This window comes from Colius striatus, chromosome 3 (genome assembly GCF_028858725.1).
Source record: "Colius striatus isolate bColStr4 chromosome 3, bColStr4.1.hap1, whole genome shotgun sequence".
NCBI lineage: Eukaryota > Metazoa > Chordata > Aves > Coliiformes > Coliidae > Colius > Colius striatus.
In genome coordinates this window covers 19,075,306-19,092,169 of record NC_084761.1, presented here as the reverse complement: position 1 = coordinate 19,092,169, position 16,864 = coordinate 19,075,306, and the positions used below count along the sequence as shown (strand labels likewise).

Genomic DNA, 16,864 nt, shown 5'->3' with positions numbered 1-16,864 from the left:
GCCCTGCTGGTGTCGAGCAGCAATAACAAGGGCCGGCAGCACTGCTGAGCCTCTTCTCCAAATGGGATCACAGTATAAATGGTTATTTCCATTGAAATTGTGGGTCTTTGTCCATTGTCCTTCTGGGCAGCCCCTGGTTGGAGGCATCTGCTCTATGTAGTAGCAAATGCTTTTGCACAAGGGCACATGGTCCATGTGCAGGGATGGATGGGGACTCTGGAATAAAATATAATTGTACTTCCTTTTATAACCTGGCTGTCTAGTCTCTTGTCTGTCTATTGTCTATGTGGGGGGTTTTTTTCTCTTTTTACCCCTGTAGGAGCAAAATGAGCATGGCTATATTAGCCACTATCCCTGTTAGTGGCCTGTTATGGCACCTGTGACAGGGTGGAGCGGAGCAAAATGGGTGCAAGTGCTCTCTTTGTATGCCATGCTCCGCATCCTGTGTGCTGCAACAGACCTCGTGATGGATCTTCTGGAGCAGACTTTTGGGGTCAAGCCATAGCAGGGCAGCACAAGCCAAACATGATGTGTTGTGTACCTCACAACCTGACTGCAAAGTTACAAAATTCAAATAATACTGTTTATCTGCTGTTCAATAGCCAGGCACAATTATGTGTAATTAATGCCCAGTGAAGCATGGGGCCACCTAAATGAACTAATTGAATGACAACATTTATGTGTAGGAGAGTGCAATCCTCAGCCTGGAGTGGAGCTCCCTGGGCAGGTAAGAGAGGAGCAAATGTGTGCTAATCCCTTACTGCCACTGCTTTCCCTCAGAGGGGAAATGTTTGGGGTTTTTTTAAATCTTATTTTAAGAAAGTATCTTGTCGATACCTAGCCTGTATGCAAAAAAAGAAAAGAGAAAAAGCTTTAATCTGTATGTTTCTGGGAAAAAACTGATCCCAAACTGAGCTGTGACAGCAGCATTCAGTGTTTGCCATAGCAACTACCATGAAGGGCTGCTTGCTCTGTTGCAGTTGCTGGGAGGGATGAGAGTGCAGGGAGCTGAAGTTGGAGCATGTTGCCCTTGGGACTTACCTGAGGAATGAAGGATGCTGCCAATGGTCAGGTTCCCCTCAAGCCAGCCCTCCTGCAGACCTACTCGGCCTTGCAGAGGCTGAGCACTGCTGTCGCCTACCTCATGCTCATCGGTCTGGTTGAACTGTTTCTCCCAATGTCCCTTGCTGTACCCAATAAAGAGCATTTATGGTCTTTCATAGCTGTTGGGTGAAATTGATGTGAGAAACTCTCACTCTGGGGACCAGTGAAATCTGTGCTGTCCTACCTGGGGAGGGTGAGGACTGGGATGGGCTGAGGGAGTGCAGGTGCTTTCTCCTCTCGCACTCCATTTCCCAAGGAATGTGGGGGCTGCCACACTGCATGTTGGGGGCTGCTGGTGAAACATGTTTTAATTGGGGTTTCAGGCAGCCAGGAGCAGCCCCATAGCACATAGCGACAGGGTGTAGGAAGCTGCAGGGGGAGGCTAGTGCTTTAATATCGAAGTAATCCTGAAAATGCAGTTGTGCCATTGCAATGAAGAAGTTTGTGCTATACCAGACAGCAGCCCACTAGCAACCTCAGCAGAGAGCCTAAGGCAATTTAAGTGGCATGGACTGACAAACCCTTCTTGTTCCTTTATGGCCACTCTTCTCCAAGGAAATTAAATAGACCTACTTATCAGGAGGAGACTGAAGGCATTTAAAAATGGGTAACTCTCTGTGATATTTAAAAACATCCTGTAAACAACTTGAGAGACTCTTAAGGAATAAAGGTTACTTTTTCACCATGTTATGTTTCTTGTATTTCAGAAGTGGTTTTGCTGTTGGCTTACTGTTATTTACAGTTCTTGATTGCATTTAAACCTTTCTGGCTGCTGCTTTTGCAAGTGGAGCAGAGGTCATGTTGCACCGGCCAGCTGCTCCCTGGGTAGGATGGGAAGCTAAAAATTTGCAGCAGAAGCCTAGAGCTTCCTGTGCTCCTGCTCTCAAGGCAGGGTGGGGATTTACAAGGAAAAAAGACACAAGACCAAAATGCTTCTCTTGTTCTTTCCTTCTTGTTGGCAGCACTTGGTCTCACATACTGGCAGGAGTGTTGCTCCTGTGGAACTGACGAGAGCAACACTACACTTGGTATTGTGACTTGAGGGAGGGAAAATTGCTGTGGCAGTCCAGAAAAAGAAGAAAGGCTCCAGCATTGCAGCTCTGACATAAACTATCCTGTCAGCTGCTCCCGTTTCATCTGAGTGGATCTATCATCCTGGCTTCAACAGTAGTAATTGCTGGACAGATTTCTGTACTTATTTTACATAAAGCTCTCTATATTGCCTTTAAATCTTGTTGCACACAAGGGTGGAGGAGCTTTCCTACCTGATTGTGGGGTGCTGAGGGCAGTGAGACATGCTGGGGAAGGGGCTCTGCGTTTGAGGACTGGGGGGAGGTCTGCCTGCTGGAAGCAAGCAATGAGGGGAGAGTTGTGCATCAGCCAGCTGTGTGGCCTGTGATGAGGAACCAGTGGCCTCTCAGGCCATTTTAATCATGAAGAAGGCTGAGAGTAGGGCAGTGGGTGGGATCCAGGCCATAGGAAGATAACACAGATTTATGAAGTTAACCACCCTAGGACATTAGCAGGATGCCTCTGAGCTTTTTGTCAGCAAGGCTAAAAATATACAATTGCACAATGTGGACAGATACCTACAATTCACCCTTTTTTCCTCTCATTTGCTTTCTGAGTCATCGTTTCCTGCAGGCTTTGCAGATACAAAAAAGTCTCAGATGTTGATTAGGCCAAATACTGCATGGGGAGAGACACACTGCCTCTGGAAGCTCAACTCAAAGCACCACGTTACCAAGTGTTGGAACAAACATTAAGTCTCCCAGGAGAGTCAGACTTCGTTTTTGCTCTGCAAAGCTGATGTTTTATCCCAGCTGCTCCCTTCACCATGAGCTCCCCCAGGCAGGCCAGGCTGGTGCCTGCCACAGGCTACACTGTCAGCTCGATCCCTGCCAAGGGAGTAACTCCAAACTGAACTTATTACCTGATGAGGAAAACATTGGCTTAAATCCTGCATATTTTGAGAAGCTGAGGGTTGGCATTGTGTGTCATTTTTTTGTTTGTGGGGTCTGTTTTGGTTTTTTCTTCTACCATTGCTGACTTACAATTGTGGTGCTGGGGAGAAAAAGCTGGAATTGAATCAAACAAGGAGGATTCCCAAATTCCTTTCCTAGCAACTGCCACCTGCAAACGAGGTACAAATGTACATGGAACTTAGAGCATGGTGGAGTGTGCCTTGCCCCATCTCCGTGTGGTTAGATGTATTTGTTAGAGTACTGGAATGAAAAAAAGCCCCCATCTTCCCCCTCTCCTCATCACATCTTTGCTTTTAACCTCTACTGCCATCCCTGGAAGGGTATGTAATTTTCCAAATCTCCAGAAATACTTGCTTATATCCCACACTCCCGGATTGCAGCATGTTGCAGCTTGGGGCCCTTGAGCAGAGCCCATCAATGCAGGTGCAGGAGCTGCCTCGCTGTCACCTGCCTTCCCACAGAGCCCCACTACAGCTTCCTTTGCACTTCTCCTGTGGGATGGCCAACAAAACCTGTGCTGTGACAGTGGCCAAAAATTAAGCAACCATTTTTCTTAAGAAGTCAGTGTATGTGGCACAGCATGCTAGGCCCGCAGTGGTTTGCAGTGGAGGTTTGCAGGTGCTTGCGTTAACAGGGCAGGTGGGAATGCGAGTGCCAGGTCAGCGTTCTTCACACGTGGCTTTGCTTTTAACGATGTGATGAGCGCAGCCGCACAGGGCTGGGCACCGACACCTCCTTCCCGGCCCTTCGGCCCCGCCCAGCAGCGCAGCTGGGCCAGGGACCGGCTGCCGCGCCCTCACACCCACAGAACGCGTCCCGCGGTGCCACCCTGCGCGGACGAGCAGTCCGCCAAAACACCCAGCCCCCGGAAAGTAATCTCCAGAACAACCGAGCAGCACCCCTCCGCCCAGAGCCCGGCAGCCCCGCTCCGCACGCGGGGTCCGGACCCGCCGCGCGCCCCACGGACCCGCCCCCGCGGAGCCGCGGCGCGCGCTCATTGCGCGGGTCGGGGCGCGGGACGGGGCGCGGGACGGGGCGCGCGCCGCCGCAGCCGGTTGCCACGGACGCCGGCGGGCGGGATGGCGGCGGCCGCTCCCGCCGCGCTGCTGTTCCGCACCTACGAGGACTACCTGGAGTCGCAGGTGACGGCGCGGGACTTGCAGTACCTGGAGGTCAGTGGGAGGCGGGACCCTTGTCTTGAGGTTCCTTGCCCGGCCCCGGTCTCCCTCGGTGAGGGTGGGCTGGGTAGGCCACCCCTCCCCGCCCCGGTACACCCGGGGAAAGCCTCCTCAGTCGGCCTGTGCTTTGAAAGACACTGGCCCCGGCGGCAGGTCAGTGCTCAACAGCTGGCATGTTGTTAGCGTGTGAAGCTTTGGGTGTTCGTTAGGTGCAGGAGCTTCGTTAGTAAAACCCATCCCGATGGGATAAACCGCTGTGGCTACTGTCCTGCAAACTTTCTCCATGGGTGTGAGGGGGCACAGGCCTCTCATACAAATAAACTTCCAGACTGACCTCCAGTCGGTCAGCAGCAGGGTGGCTGGGAAGCAGGGGAAGGGCCATGCTAGTGGTGTTTGTGTGTGTGTCAGCCTGAGAATTGCAGCAAGGCTAGCTGAAATGGGGATCTGTTCACAAGCAACTTCAAAGTGCAGGTCTGGACCAGAATGCTTGCCATGGGAGCATGTTGGCTGTTGATATCCACACGGAGAAACAAAATACGGCAACAAACACCCTGTCTGTTTAGAGGTATGAGATGAAGACAAAGGGACTGGCTTTGCTGTGCAAAGGCAGCTTCAAGCTAGTGCTGGCTCATTTCCTAATCAAAACTGGGAAGATAACCTTGTCCGCTTCTTGGGAAGCACGGTTTTTAGGCTGAATCATTCCAAGGGATGTGTCTGGTCAAACACATTGCATCACAACTGCTACAATTTTATCCTCTGATAGTGCACATAGCTCGGTGGATAACACTTTGCAGAAGTGTTGCAGAAGGTTTTGTGTCTCACACTTAGAAGGGACATGGTTTTGTTTACAGATTTGCCTTCAGAAAGCAGGTCACTCTCCCTTGGCCACCAAGATGCTGGAGTGGAGCATCTCCCTTATGATGAAAGGCTGAGGGAGCTGGGGCTCTTCAGCTTGGAGGAGACTGAGGGGTGACCTCATTAATGTTTACAAATATGTAAAGGGTGGGTGTCAGGAGGATGGAGCCAGGTTGTTCTGAGTGATGTCCAATGATAGGACAAGGGGCAATGAGTATAAGCTCGAACATAAGAGGTTCCAAAGAAACATAAGGAAGAATTCCTTTACTGTGAGGGTGAGGGAGCACTGGCATAGGCTGCCCAGGTGGGTTGTTGAGTTTCCTTCTCTGGGGACATTCAAAACCCACCTGGACGAGTTCCTGTGTGATGTACTGTAGGTGGCCCTGCTCTGGCAGGTGGGTTGGACTAGATGATCTTTCAAGGTCCCTTCCATCTCTTGAGATTCTGTGATTCTGTAAAATCGTGACTGGGTCTGTCAGTCTGCTTGTACCTGGCTGGAGTGAAAGAGGAAGGGGATATTTCCTGGGGTGCTTTGCCTGACGGAGCTTGTCAGATGCTTTGGGGCTGGAGGAAATACCTCACCCTCAGCTCCAATGCCTCCTGCCCCTGAGCTCAACTTGCTAGTGTTACTCTCCTGCGGGGACGTTGGTTTCCAAATGAAGGTATAAAAAGAGGAGTGCATGTTGTTTCCTGGGGCCTAGATGTGTCGCAGGCAGGGAACAGTTGGGTAGACCCAGCATGGCTTCAACTGCTGAGGGATGTTTGCTGCTTGCTGGGCTGTCATGGGGCCGGCAGAGGCTGTGGTGACATTGACCCCTGCACTGACCTCAGGCCCTTTGTTGAGGTGGCACTTGGGGCTCCTCTGTCTTGTTCAGTGCAGCAGTACTTGTGACTTTTGGTGAGCACGGCTGAGCCTGCAGGTGGCCGCGGCTCTACCGGCTGAGTAGCCGGTTTCGGGGAGGTCTGAGGCAGACTGCTCACTGTCTCCTGAGTTACGAACCCCGGCGGGCACTGTTGGTACCGCTCGGTCCGTGAGCCCCCGCAGCCGGAGGCACCTGCGCTGGCAGAGGGGCCTCCGGGCCAGGCTCTTGCGGAGAGACGAGCAGCGGCGGCTAGGGGCGGCGGTGTGCGGCGGCAGAGCGGCCGCGCCGGGCCCGGGGCCAGCCGGGGGCGAAGCGGCTCAGCGCTGTCCGCCCGCGCAGCCCCGGACCCGCGGGGGCGCCGCGCCCTGCCGTCCACCGCAACGCCAGGCGGCGCCCTGGTGCAGCGGCGGCTGCCGGGGGCCGCGGGCGCGCCGGCGGGGTCCCAGAGCTCACGGGGCTGCCCGCCCGTCTGCTCCTTCCCGCAGAGCAAGGCAGTGGCGCGGCAGCTGGTGGAGTTGGGCTTCCGCGGCTCCGGGGACGTGATGCAGCGGGAGGAGTTCGAGGCTCGGGCGGCTGCGGGGCAGGAGGCGGCGGCGGCCCCCCAGAAGTAAGTGCCCTCCGCGCCATCTGGCGCACCTCGGTACGCCCTGGAAGAAGACCCGGGGCTGTTTATTCTGGAGATGAGAAGACTGAGACAGGGCTTTATAAATGCTTTCAATACCTCCAGGGCAGGTGTCGAGAAGATGGGGCGAGTCTTTTTTTTCTGTAGTACCCAGTGACAGGACAAGGGGCAGTAGGCACAAGCTGGAACACAGGAAGGTCCACTTGAACACAGAACTTTCTTGCTGTGAAGGTGAGGAAGCCCTGGCACTGGCTGCCCGGAGAGGTTGTGGAATCTTGTCTGGAGGTTTTGAAACCCACCTGAATGCATACCTGTGCAACCTGATGGAGGTGAAGCTGCTTTAGCAGGGGATTGGACTAGATCATCTCTAGAGGTCACTTTCAACCCTTGCCATTCAGTGATTGTGTGAAGGAGGGCCATATCTGCACCCTGGCTTTGCATCTTCCACTGATTTCCTTCACCTGGTCAATTAGGCATTGTAAAACCAGCTACCTGTTCCCAAAAGCAGAGTCCTGTCTGCTGGGGCTGCCTCGTGACCAGGAGTGTGTGTTTGTGCTATGCTTTTTTTTGTCACACTTCCCCTAGGCTCAAATAGCAGCGTAAGAGAATGAGGCAACAATGTTTCTTAGGTGGCAGGTGTGTTTGAGACATCTTGATACTGCTACTTGGTTACAAAACACTGCCCTTCAATACCCTGATCATCCTTTCACGTGCAAGGCTTATACATGAAGTACGGCAATAGCTTAAGTACACAACATACGTGTCCTGTGCCCAAAAACTCTATCAAAGACATTTGACACATACCGGTAAATTATTAAATAATAATTTCACTGTAGCACAAAAAAAAAGGACCACAGGAAAGTAAATGTTCTCAGTGGCTCTAGTATTCACCAACTGTGTTGTAAAATAAGTACTGTAATAAGTATTTTCTAATACTTCAGAGTTCTGGGATTGATGATTACAAGACAGGGTACTGTTGATGGAAAAGGGATGGCACGTGAGAAGAAAAAATACGCTTTCTTTGCCTACCAGTTGTTCAAAAACTGAGTTGATTTGAAGAATTAACTATTCATGTCACTATATGGAGAAGCTAATTTTGCAAAAACAAAGGCCTAATTATTTGAATCAATACAATTATTTGTTTTTGTTTTTTTTCATACGTGTTTAGACTTGTAACGTTGTGTGAGTAATGCCCAGACATACTCTGAAGGCAGATGAAACTGAGGGTAACGTTGCTGATCACATCAGGAGAGTAAGAACTGATCTCAAATGGCTGAACAGTTGGTCATGTAGTGTTCTTGTTAAACATGTTTCTAAACCACTGATCATTATTAATTACTCTTCTAATGATTCCATTTACAGAGATGAGTGAAAGTGAACTAAAGCCAAAGCTCTCAGTGTGTTTCCCTCTCCTTGATGTCCTAAGTGGGTACTTTGTCCTACTGTCTTTTATTGATTGGTTATTTTTTGGTTAGTTTGTCATTTGTTAGTAGATGGAGACATCAGGCCTGACTCACAGGGTTGACTGGCCTATTTTAACCCTGTTTGGTCCAGCAGATTATCCAAATATCTGTGTCAGGAGTTGCTACTGTCAGTGCTTCTGAATTGTCTGCTTGCAAAAATACATCTGTGGCTTTCTCTGAGCAGGAAAAGATCTCTTTCATTTGGACTTGGCTTCACAGGTCTCAGAAACTGTCAGTGTTAATTCTGACTGCCTGGATAATTTTAGGATATGAGAGCAAACTTCATAGACAGATGCCTTCAGGATTTCTGCTTTGATGCTCCTCTCAATCACCCACATACTGCCATGACACTACTGTCCTGTACATGTGCATTGACAGGGCTGTTTCCCAAGAACAATAATCTCCTCAATAATCTCCTCCACCAAGGAAAAATAGCTCGTGGCTTTTAAGTCAAAGATTGGGACTTTCATACAGTGAGGGGTTATTTGGATCAAAATACAGAGGAATTAGCTGGCAAGTGACTTTTTGTGCTTTCTTTGGGAAGCAAACTTGAGTTTAATGGTTTTGGAACTACCTGCAAGTGGCTGATAATAATGATAATAATAATTGATAACAATGGGTTCCCAGGCCAGCGTGCTTCTTGTGTGCCTTACTGATAGAAACACCTTGAGGCCTAAGGAATTGTGCACTGGTATTGCACAACATCAGCTTCAAGTTCCAGTGGCTAAAATGTACTGGAATAAGTCAACAACCCTAATATATATTGCCTCTGCTGCATTTCTGCTCTGTGATGTGCCACTGGGTGTTATGCATAGCTGCTGTATTTGCTGTAGGTTTCCATAATTCACTTTTTATTTTTAGGATTCCTCTGTCAGTGGTCAGAAGTACTGGATTTCTGCAAGCTTTATCAGTTGGCAATGTTTTACTGCCACACCTCCTACTGCTGTGACTTTATCAGAGAAAAATCACAGAAAAAAACAGTAATTTGTTGGGCATATGAAGCCTTGTGCAGAGTAGCAACTAGGCAGTGTCTTCTTAGCTGTAACAAAGTGCTTCCAGGCATGGTTCTGTGGAGTAGCAACAAATCAGCAAGACAGAATTCAGTAGATGATTTAGAGCAGTAGTAAAGGTGAGCACACAGAAGATGGTCATTCTTAGGGTGCTTCTCTGGTTTTGTAGTTGTTGCTTAAATGTAATGGTCAAAGTTTACTCAAGAGCTAAGTTGTTTTCATGTATAGGAAGACTCATTTTGGCTAATATTTGAAAAATTAGCTGCAGAGTAGCTACAAATTACACCATATTGCAAAGCTGCTTCTGATCACAAGGGCCAATATTTTCCCTCAAGTGTCTGGAATGATAGTGTGGCAGTGCATTTATTTCTTCTCTTGGACTCTTTGTGAAGCAGTCTTAAACTTTTCTAGTTGTATGTCACATCTGAAGTCAGATATGAAAATTCATAGGGGAAAGTAAATAGAAGTAAGACTAATTCCTTTAAAATACTTAGTGCTTTTCCACAAAAAAAGGTGCACCGTCAGAAAGTTGGGTTTGGACTTTTTTTGGTAAAAACAAAAAAACAGAATAACAAAAAACAGAGAAACACAGACTTTGAGAGGCAGGTAGAAGCAATATCTGCCATCTGTTCTTTGCAACAGGTATATTTGTCCATTTCTTTGGCATCTGAAATGAAGAGAATTGAGCCCCAGATTGTGTTATATTTTCTTTGACAGAGATAAATTTGAAATAAATATTTTTTACTATTATCTCTAACTGAATGCAAAATTGCTTTTTCTTTGTGTTGTTCAGAGTGACAGAATTAAAAATCTCTTCAGAAGTTCCTCAAAAGCATCCTGTAACTTACACAGCATTGATGTTTCAGAGCTGTGGAGTTTTTTTTCAGCTGAGCACACACAGAATAAATAAAACTCTGCTTGACATCAAGACAGGAAACAACTTACTGTCAGTTGTCTCAACTGCAGGTACACTATTGCCTTATATTGCTGCAAGCTCCTCTTCTGATTGAGTGATCTGAGTTAGCAGCAGTTCATAAGTGCTTTTGTATTTCAAAGCCTATATCCAGGCTGCATCAACTACTTGACGTCCATGTGGCACCGATACCTGCATTTTACTGCAGGACTACCATGTTCTCCCAGGGAACTACACTACTGTCACATGGATTTGAAGCAACTTCTGTCTGGCACATGAGTACTCACTAGCCGTAAGATTTAGTACTAAGCAACATCAATAACAGTATGAATCATTTCCATTTCAATTCCTGCTCTGTTCATGTCTGCATTGAACAGGTGTCTTTGGTACTGCCTTGGACACTAACATGGGTTCTGTGGCTATGAGTTGTCTCTGCAAAAATCTACCGTTGAAGGAGCAGTGGCTCAGCTGAGGAGGATGTTTAGGATGATCTCTCATGTGTATATCTCTCCACTTCAGGGTTTTGGTGCCTTACCGGATGTAACCAGGAGAGGCCTCTCTCTACTTAAGATTCACAGCTATTGAGCTCTCGTCTGACTGCTCAGTGGTATGGGTAGACTGTGATAAACAAAAAAGCCCACAAACAAAAGCATTGGAAGCATCCTTGTTAGGCTTTTTATCTGGAGGAAAGACTGCTACTTCCATTCAGAGTATCAGGGTTGCATAGCTTAGGCAGACGTTAGAACTGCTTGTATAGCTACCTCTCTGCAGGGGTATTTACAGCCACATCCTGGAAAATGCAGATTGATGTCCAGATACAAGCTGGTCTGGATGGAGTATGGAGTCTTTGTCCTCTAAAATGGGTCTGGGTCCACTTCATGAATAAAATACCATTTTTGTTTAGTTTGGGTTTGTTTGTTTGTTTTGGGGTTTTTTTGTGCCTAGGATGACTACTTTTCCTATCAGTATGCTTGAAAAGGAGAGGGTGTTCTGGATTCCAGCATCACTCCCAAGGTTGCTTTTCTGTGGCTTAATACACCAATGTTGACCTTGGGACAAGGGTTAGGAACCCAGAAATATCTCTCCTGTGCAAATGTGTGTGGGAATGGAATGGCAAATGGCAAAGATGAGCTTTGCTTCCAGGTGGTAGAAAACTGGGTTTAAGTTTCATTAGCCAGAGGAGGAAATGAAACCCTAGTGCCAGTCAGTGGACAGATCTTACCATCTTCTCTTTATCTTTTGTGTAATGTGAGGTACACAATGTAATGTGTAATGTGAGGTCTGTAAGGTACCTCCCAAATCACATTACACAAAAGATAAAGAGAGGTATCTTACAGACTGTCCCTTCATTGGAGAAAGCAGAAAATGTAGCAGAAGGGAGAGCTCATTTCATTTCTGCAAACTCTAGATTTGAAACAGTTGCAGAGCACTTTGCATTCAAACATTCCAAGAATGTCCTACTGAACAGTTAACTGTAACTTTTCTCTGGCACCTGAACTTTTTGTGCTACCTCTCCTCTGGTCCTTTACTCGGGAAGTGTGGGGTCAGAAACACTTCTGTCTTGTGGATTTGGTTTTATGTGTAAAATGTTTCTGTTAAAGATGCTATCAGGTCTACTTAAAATGTATTCCTTTTACAAACATAAGGAAAATGGATGTTTTGGTACATGAGTCCTCTGGTTGTCCTCTCTGTCTTTATTATGTTCTTAAGCTGGCCACTAAACTGAAACATCAAAAATGATAGAGGGAATGTTACTCTTTAAGTATTGCTTTGGGTTTCAGTATCGCAAGTGATTTTGCTGAAATGTAATGCAAAGAATTAAACTTCAGGACTCTGCACTTAATGGTAGCCTCATTCTTCTAATGTAGTTCAGATTCAGGAAATGCCAAATCCCAAAACAATTATGTGTCTGTAACTTTAAGTACAATATCTTGAAAGCAAAATCATTGGTTAGAGGTTTTCATATGTATGAGTGTATGGTCTAAAGACTTTTCTTGTGTACAGAAATAAAACCCAGAAATCTGCCCAAAGCAGGCCTTCATTCAGTATCGAGGGTTTGATTTGCAGTTTGATTGTTCCTTCAAAGCTTCCCTGTAGTCCTTTTGCTTGAGTGGGTCAGTACCCAGTGCAGGCCTTGTGGACTCTACTCTGACTGTAAGGAAGACTCTCAACAGTTCAGGGGCAACCTATGGGTTGAAATTTCTTGGACAGTACTTTCCTTGCATGAATCATGTTGTGGCTGAGTGTTACATGGATACTCTTTCATGAGGGAGGACTGAATCTGTTTATTGTTGAAGGAGTGTAGGAAATTACCTTCTTTTAATACACCTGAGGATCTTGGAGGAAAGTGGCATGATCTTGGTCTCCATCTTTCCTATTTTAGCTCATAAATTAATTTTGATTTTGGTATGGACTACACCTTCACTCAGGAGAGAAGGGGGAAAGGTACAGTCTGTACAAGTGCATCCAACTGCTTCTGTGGAAGGATGTGAGGAGTGTGTGATGCTCTCAGTTTGCTGGATAGGCCAGTGTCTTACAGGCAAGGATGGATCAAAAGGTAGCTTTTTTAAATGCTTGTTGGTTTTCTATCAGTGCTGAAAATATGGGGTGAATGAACTCATTCCTAGGTGGAAATGCTGAAAGGCACTGAAGGCAGGTAGGTACAGGGTTTCCAGTGAGTTAACTAGCTAACTTCCTCTGAGGCTTTGAAAAGCCAAGTCCGTGTGAATGCAGTAGATCACTCCTGGTTTTGTCTCCTGCCAGATCTCCTCCAGAGCTATTACTAAGCTCTGATAGATTTCTTCTTCTGTGATGTTACAGAAGAAGTATGGTTGATTATATTTTGTATCAATGTGCCTATGCGCTCTTAGCACTTGCTAGGACTAGAGCCTGCAGAGCTTGAGTCAGGTGGCTGACAGTCTGCTTTTTGGCACAACCAGAATGAGTAAGAATTGGAGAATGTGCAAGAAAATCTATGGCAGGAGGATCTTAGAGCTTTTCTTTTCTTCTCCATTTTTATAAGCTCATAATGTATAGGTAACATTTAGATTGATATCAATGTTGGAAGTCTTCTCTGAGCTGAATTGTTTGAAGCTTGCAAATGTCTCAGTAATTCAAGACTGTGTAAACATAGGAAACTGAAACAGCCATAGGAATGTTTTATGGTGACTCTTCTGGCCCAACATAATGGCTTTTTTAGTTGCCTTCCTCTTCTCATTGTGTGCCTTTCCTCTTTCTCTTTCAGTCTTTTAAACTAATACTTTAGTGGGATGGGGAGAATGACCCATTTCTGACACCAGTTTTTTCCCCTCTCTGAATTTTTGTTGTTTATTTTACTGCAACATATTTTTGTCAACAGTTCCGTGGTGACAAAGCATGAAAGCGTCTGTGGCGCTTTCTCAGGCCAACAAAGGAAGAAGACAAACGCAACTTGGGCACTTACTGGATGATGGACTCTTTTGACAGTCATTTATCGATGATACAGAGATCTAGTAGTTCTTTATGCTTCTCTCATGGTTTGGAACTCCTTATATCCAGCTATAGAAAGGAGCAGGCTTGAGAATTGCTTCTTATTCACAAAGTGGTATTTTACAGAAAATATTAGGAGACAAATTAGTTGGTTACATCAGTGCTAGATGCTGATAATCCTAGACTCTTTCTCTGCTGATACTTAAAACTTTGCTGCGGTGAGGAACAAGTTGATAGGTCATGAGATTTCTAACTGACATCTTGTAGAAATACATGTATGTACATGCTTTACAGCAAATCAAAATATGACATAGAAAGAGTAAATAAAAATTTCTAGCCTTGACTACATATGCTATGACATAGGCTTCTGAAAAAGCTAAGTAGCTGAACAAATTTTAACAATTTTGAGAGGTATATATTTATATCAGGGGACCATTTGATTCACCAGGTGTGAAAGTTGCTCTTCAATCAGCAGACAAGCCTGAGCAGTTTTTGATAACTCCAAATGTTACATCCTTCATAATACAATATCAAATGTTTTTTAAAGAAGTCTAGGTTTTTTGGGTAGCTTTCTGCTCTAGGCAGTGAGTTAGTTACACAAGCAGAAATGTTTTTTCACCTGGGGGTGTGTTGCGATAATCAAGGTTCTCTACTTAAGAACAAATTGATCCTCATATTTTTACTTTTTTTCCCTTTATAAATTGTGGATAGTTTGGGGAAAATATTTGGAATAAATAAATTAAACATGTTTAAGTAGGTGCTGGAAAGTATTTCCTTTCTAGAGTGACGGTTTGTTATTTTGCTAGAAATCCTTAAGCAAATGTAACTAGAGTCAAGGAAATGGATTTGTCTGTAGATTGCTGTAGTTCATAGTCTGCTGGTTCAGATTTCTTTTGCACAAGATAGATATTAAAAAAGTGCATATTAAAAACTCTAGCTAAGATGACCTAAACACCTAGAAAAGAGAAATTAAAGAAGAATTTGATATCTATTTCTTTTTGGTATAACTGCCTGAGGCAGAGATGCTCAAACGTCTGCCCCTTCTTCCAATTTCTTCCTACTAATGTGCCATGTGAACACACATTTTCAAAGTGATGAAATTCAGGTGTTCTATATTAAGTGGAACACAAAGCAGCTTTCCTCCTCTGAAGTATATCAAGGATTGCAATCTTTTACAAAACAGTAGTTCTGAGCTGAAATATTTCTCTGCACCAAAGCATAGTGAGAACCGCAGACCCACACTAAGGACCAGACAGAATTTTCTGCCTGGCCACCTCCTACGCAGTGGATGGCAAGTCGTGAAAAAGGTCTCGTCAGGACCTCTGTTGTGGTAAGGAAGCGTCTTTCACAAATACATGTACAGAAGCTGAAGATCTGGCAAAGTTCCTTGCTTAAATGTTTCAATGGCTGTCTTGTCTGCACAAACCCCTAATTTCTTTGGAGTGCAAATCTGCTTAAGGATAGTAAGAGCCTCAACATTTCATGTTGAGAAGTTTTGATGTGTAAAACTTGATGGTATGTTTACATTCTTCTGTGGGAGCTGGCAGTTACTTGGGGCACATACTTGTAAATTTATAGTAGCCAGCCTCACTCAGTTCCTACTGAACAGTAGTGCTCTGGCTGCATGGTGCTTCCTCACCTTGAACTCAGTTGGGTGGTTAATGCTGCCTGCTGGAAGAGGAACTGCATTATATTTGTGTCTTCCAGACAGAAAAAAAAGTGTCTTAATGCAGTTATCCATGCTATTGGGAATGTTTGCAACATGTTCGTCTCGTTCATCTTCTAGGATCTGGTTCTGCTCTGGGACATTCTGGCCTGTTTCTTAAACTACATGTGTCTGATGTGCTAAGAAGGCCAAATTTTTCTCTGGCTTACACCATTGTAAGAGGGTAGTAAGGATAGAGGATAGTAAAGAGGATAGAGGATAGTCTTTTTGTAGAGGATAGTAAAGTTGGTGGGAATAGTGTGAACTGTCATCTTGGACTGGGAAAGATGCATGTACCAAATTGTGCAGATTATTTGTATTAGTCTCTGTAGGAACCTGAGACCCACAAATACACCCTGTTTTCACATAGTATCATTTTCCATGCTCCAACTCAAGTACATAAATTGTCAGCAGTCAGTCTTTTAGTTTCTAAAAGGCAAATGGTACTAACTGTCTGCATATCCAAGATTTAACTGTGTGTAAGCTTTTCTTAATCAACCATCAATTTTGGCACTAGGATGTGGATTCTTACCTTTAAACTGAATAAAAAGAACAAGGGCACTATGCTGAATGATTTTAAAAAGAAACCCAAAACTTGCAGTTAAAGCTGTTCGGGATAAGAATGAACAGGAAAAGAACAGCTAGGTATGGTTGTAGGACCACTGAACTGTATCAGACAAGAGCTGGTGGCAGGTAATTTAGGTGATTCTAGTTTTGTGGTTTTTTCATACAGAGCAGTGTGAGGACAGTTTTCCTCTAGTGCTTCAGTGGCTAGATTTTCTCTGCTTTTAAACTATGCTCTGCAGACATTCTCTGTAACACCCTTGCAAGGCATTTGCTGGTGTTTGAGTGCTAGCACACCTATCATCTCAAGTTGAACAGTGGTAACAGACATTGGCTTCCCCCCAGGTTGAGGGAGAAGGCTCTGAAGCAGGGCATTTGTTACCATTGAACTCTTGCTCCTCACAGGTTCCTGTGCCCCAGCTGAGTTTTGCCTAGTCATTGTTGCTATTATTCTTGTCTTGGAATCCAGGCAAGTGTTGTCCTATAAAGAGTTTCTGTGTGATGCTGTGTTAAATGCCTGGGATCTCAGTGTGCCTTTTTGAAGGAAGACAGGAGATAATTGAGGGATTTAAGCCTTTGGTGTTCAGAGAATAGATCTGTCATTTCTAAACACTTCATTTTTTTAAATTTGAATAACATTACAGAGATTGCTATATAAAAGCCACATTGTCTGCTACCTTATTTTTAAAAAAATAAAGATAGGGAGCTGTGTGTAGCATGAATGCCAGGCTTCTCTTCTAGCAAGGCAGCTTAAATTCCAAAATATTTTAAGCTTATTTCTTCTGTGTTCATAATGGGTTTTTTTTTTTGGTTACGGTATCTTGATATTTTCAGGCTAAAATTGTACACTTTTCTGAATTACAGCTCAATTTGGTAACCTGAAAGCAATGAGGTATGAAAGTCCATGTTACATAAGGATAATAACTTGGTAAATTGCACGTTCTTTGGACCCTTAAGGATTTGGTATGTGGTGGCCAGTGAGTTCTTTGTTTTATGTTGGCTTTGAAATAACAATCTAAAGATTGTATGAAAACAAAAGAAGCTGGATTGACTTAAAAGTAGTTGCAACAGCCCAGACTGTTTATCATAATATAGGGGTCTTTCATGAATGATAATAGTCAGTTTGGAGCTTAT

At 45.1% G+C, this 16,864-nt stretch overlaps 1 protein-coding gene across 1 annotated transcript in view; it reads left to right on the top strand.

Moving 5' to 3' along the window:
* The first annotated feature begins 3,787 nt into the window (after positions 1-3,787).
* The window catches only part of CFAP299 (cilia and flagella associated protein 299), a 193,706-nt gene continuing 180,629 nt past the window's right edge, over positions 3,788-16,864 (top strand). The window contains exons 1-2 of the mRNA XM_061992191.1: positions 3,788-4,261; positions 6,471-6,592. Of these exons, the coding sequence (XP_061848175.1) occupies positions 3,788-4,261; positions 6,471-6,592 (596 nt within the window). The remainder of the gene's footprint in view (positions 4,262-6,470; positions 6,593-16,864) is intronic.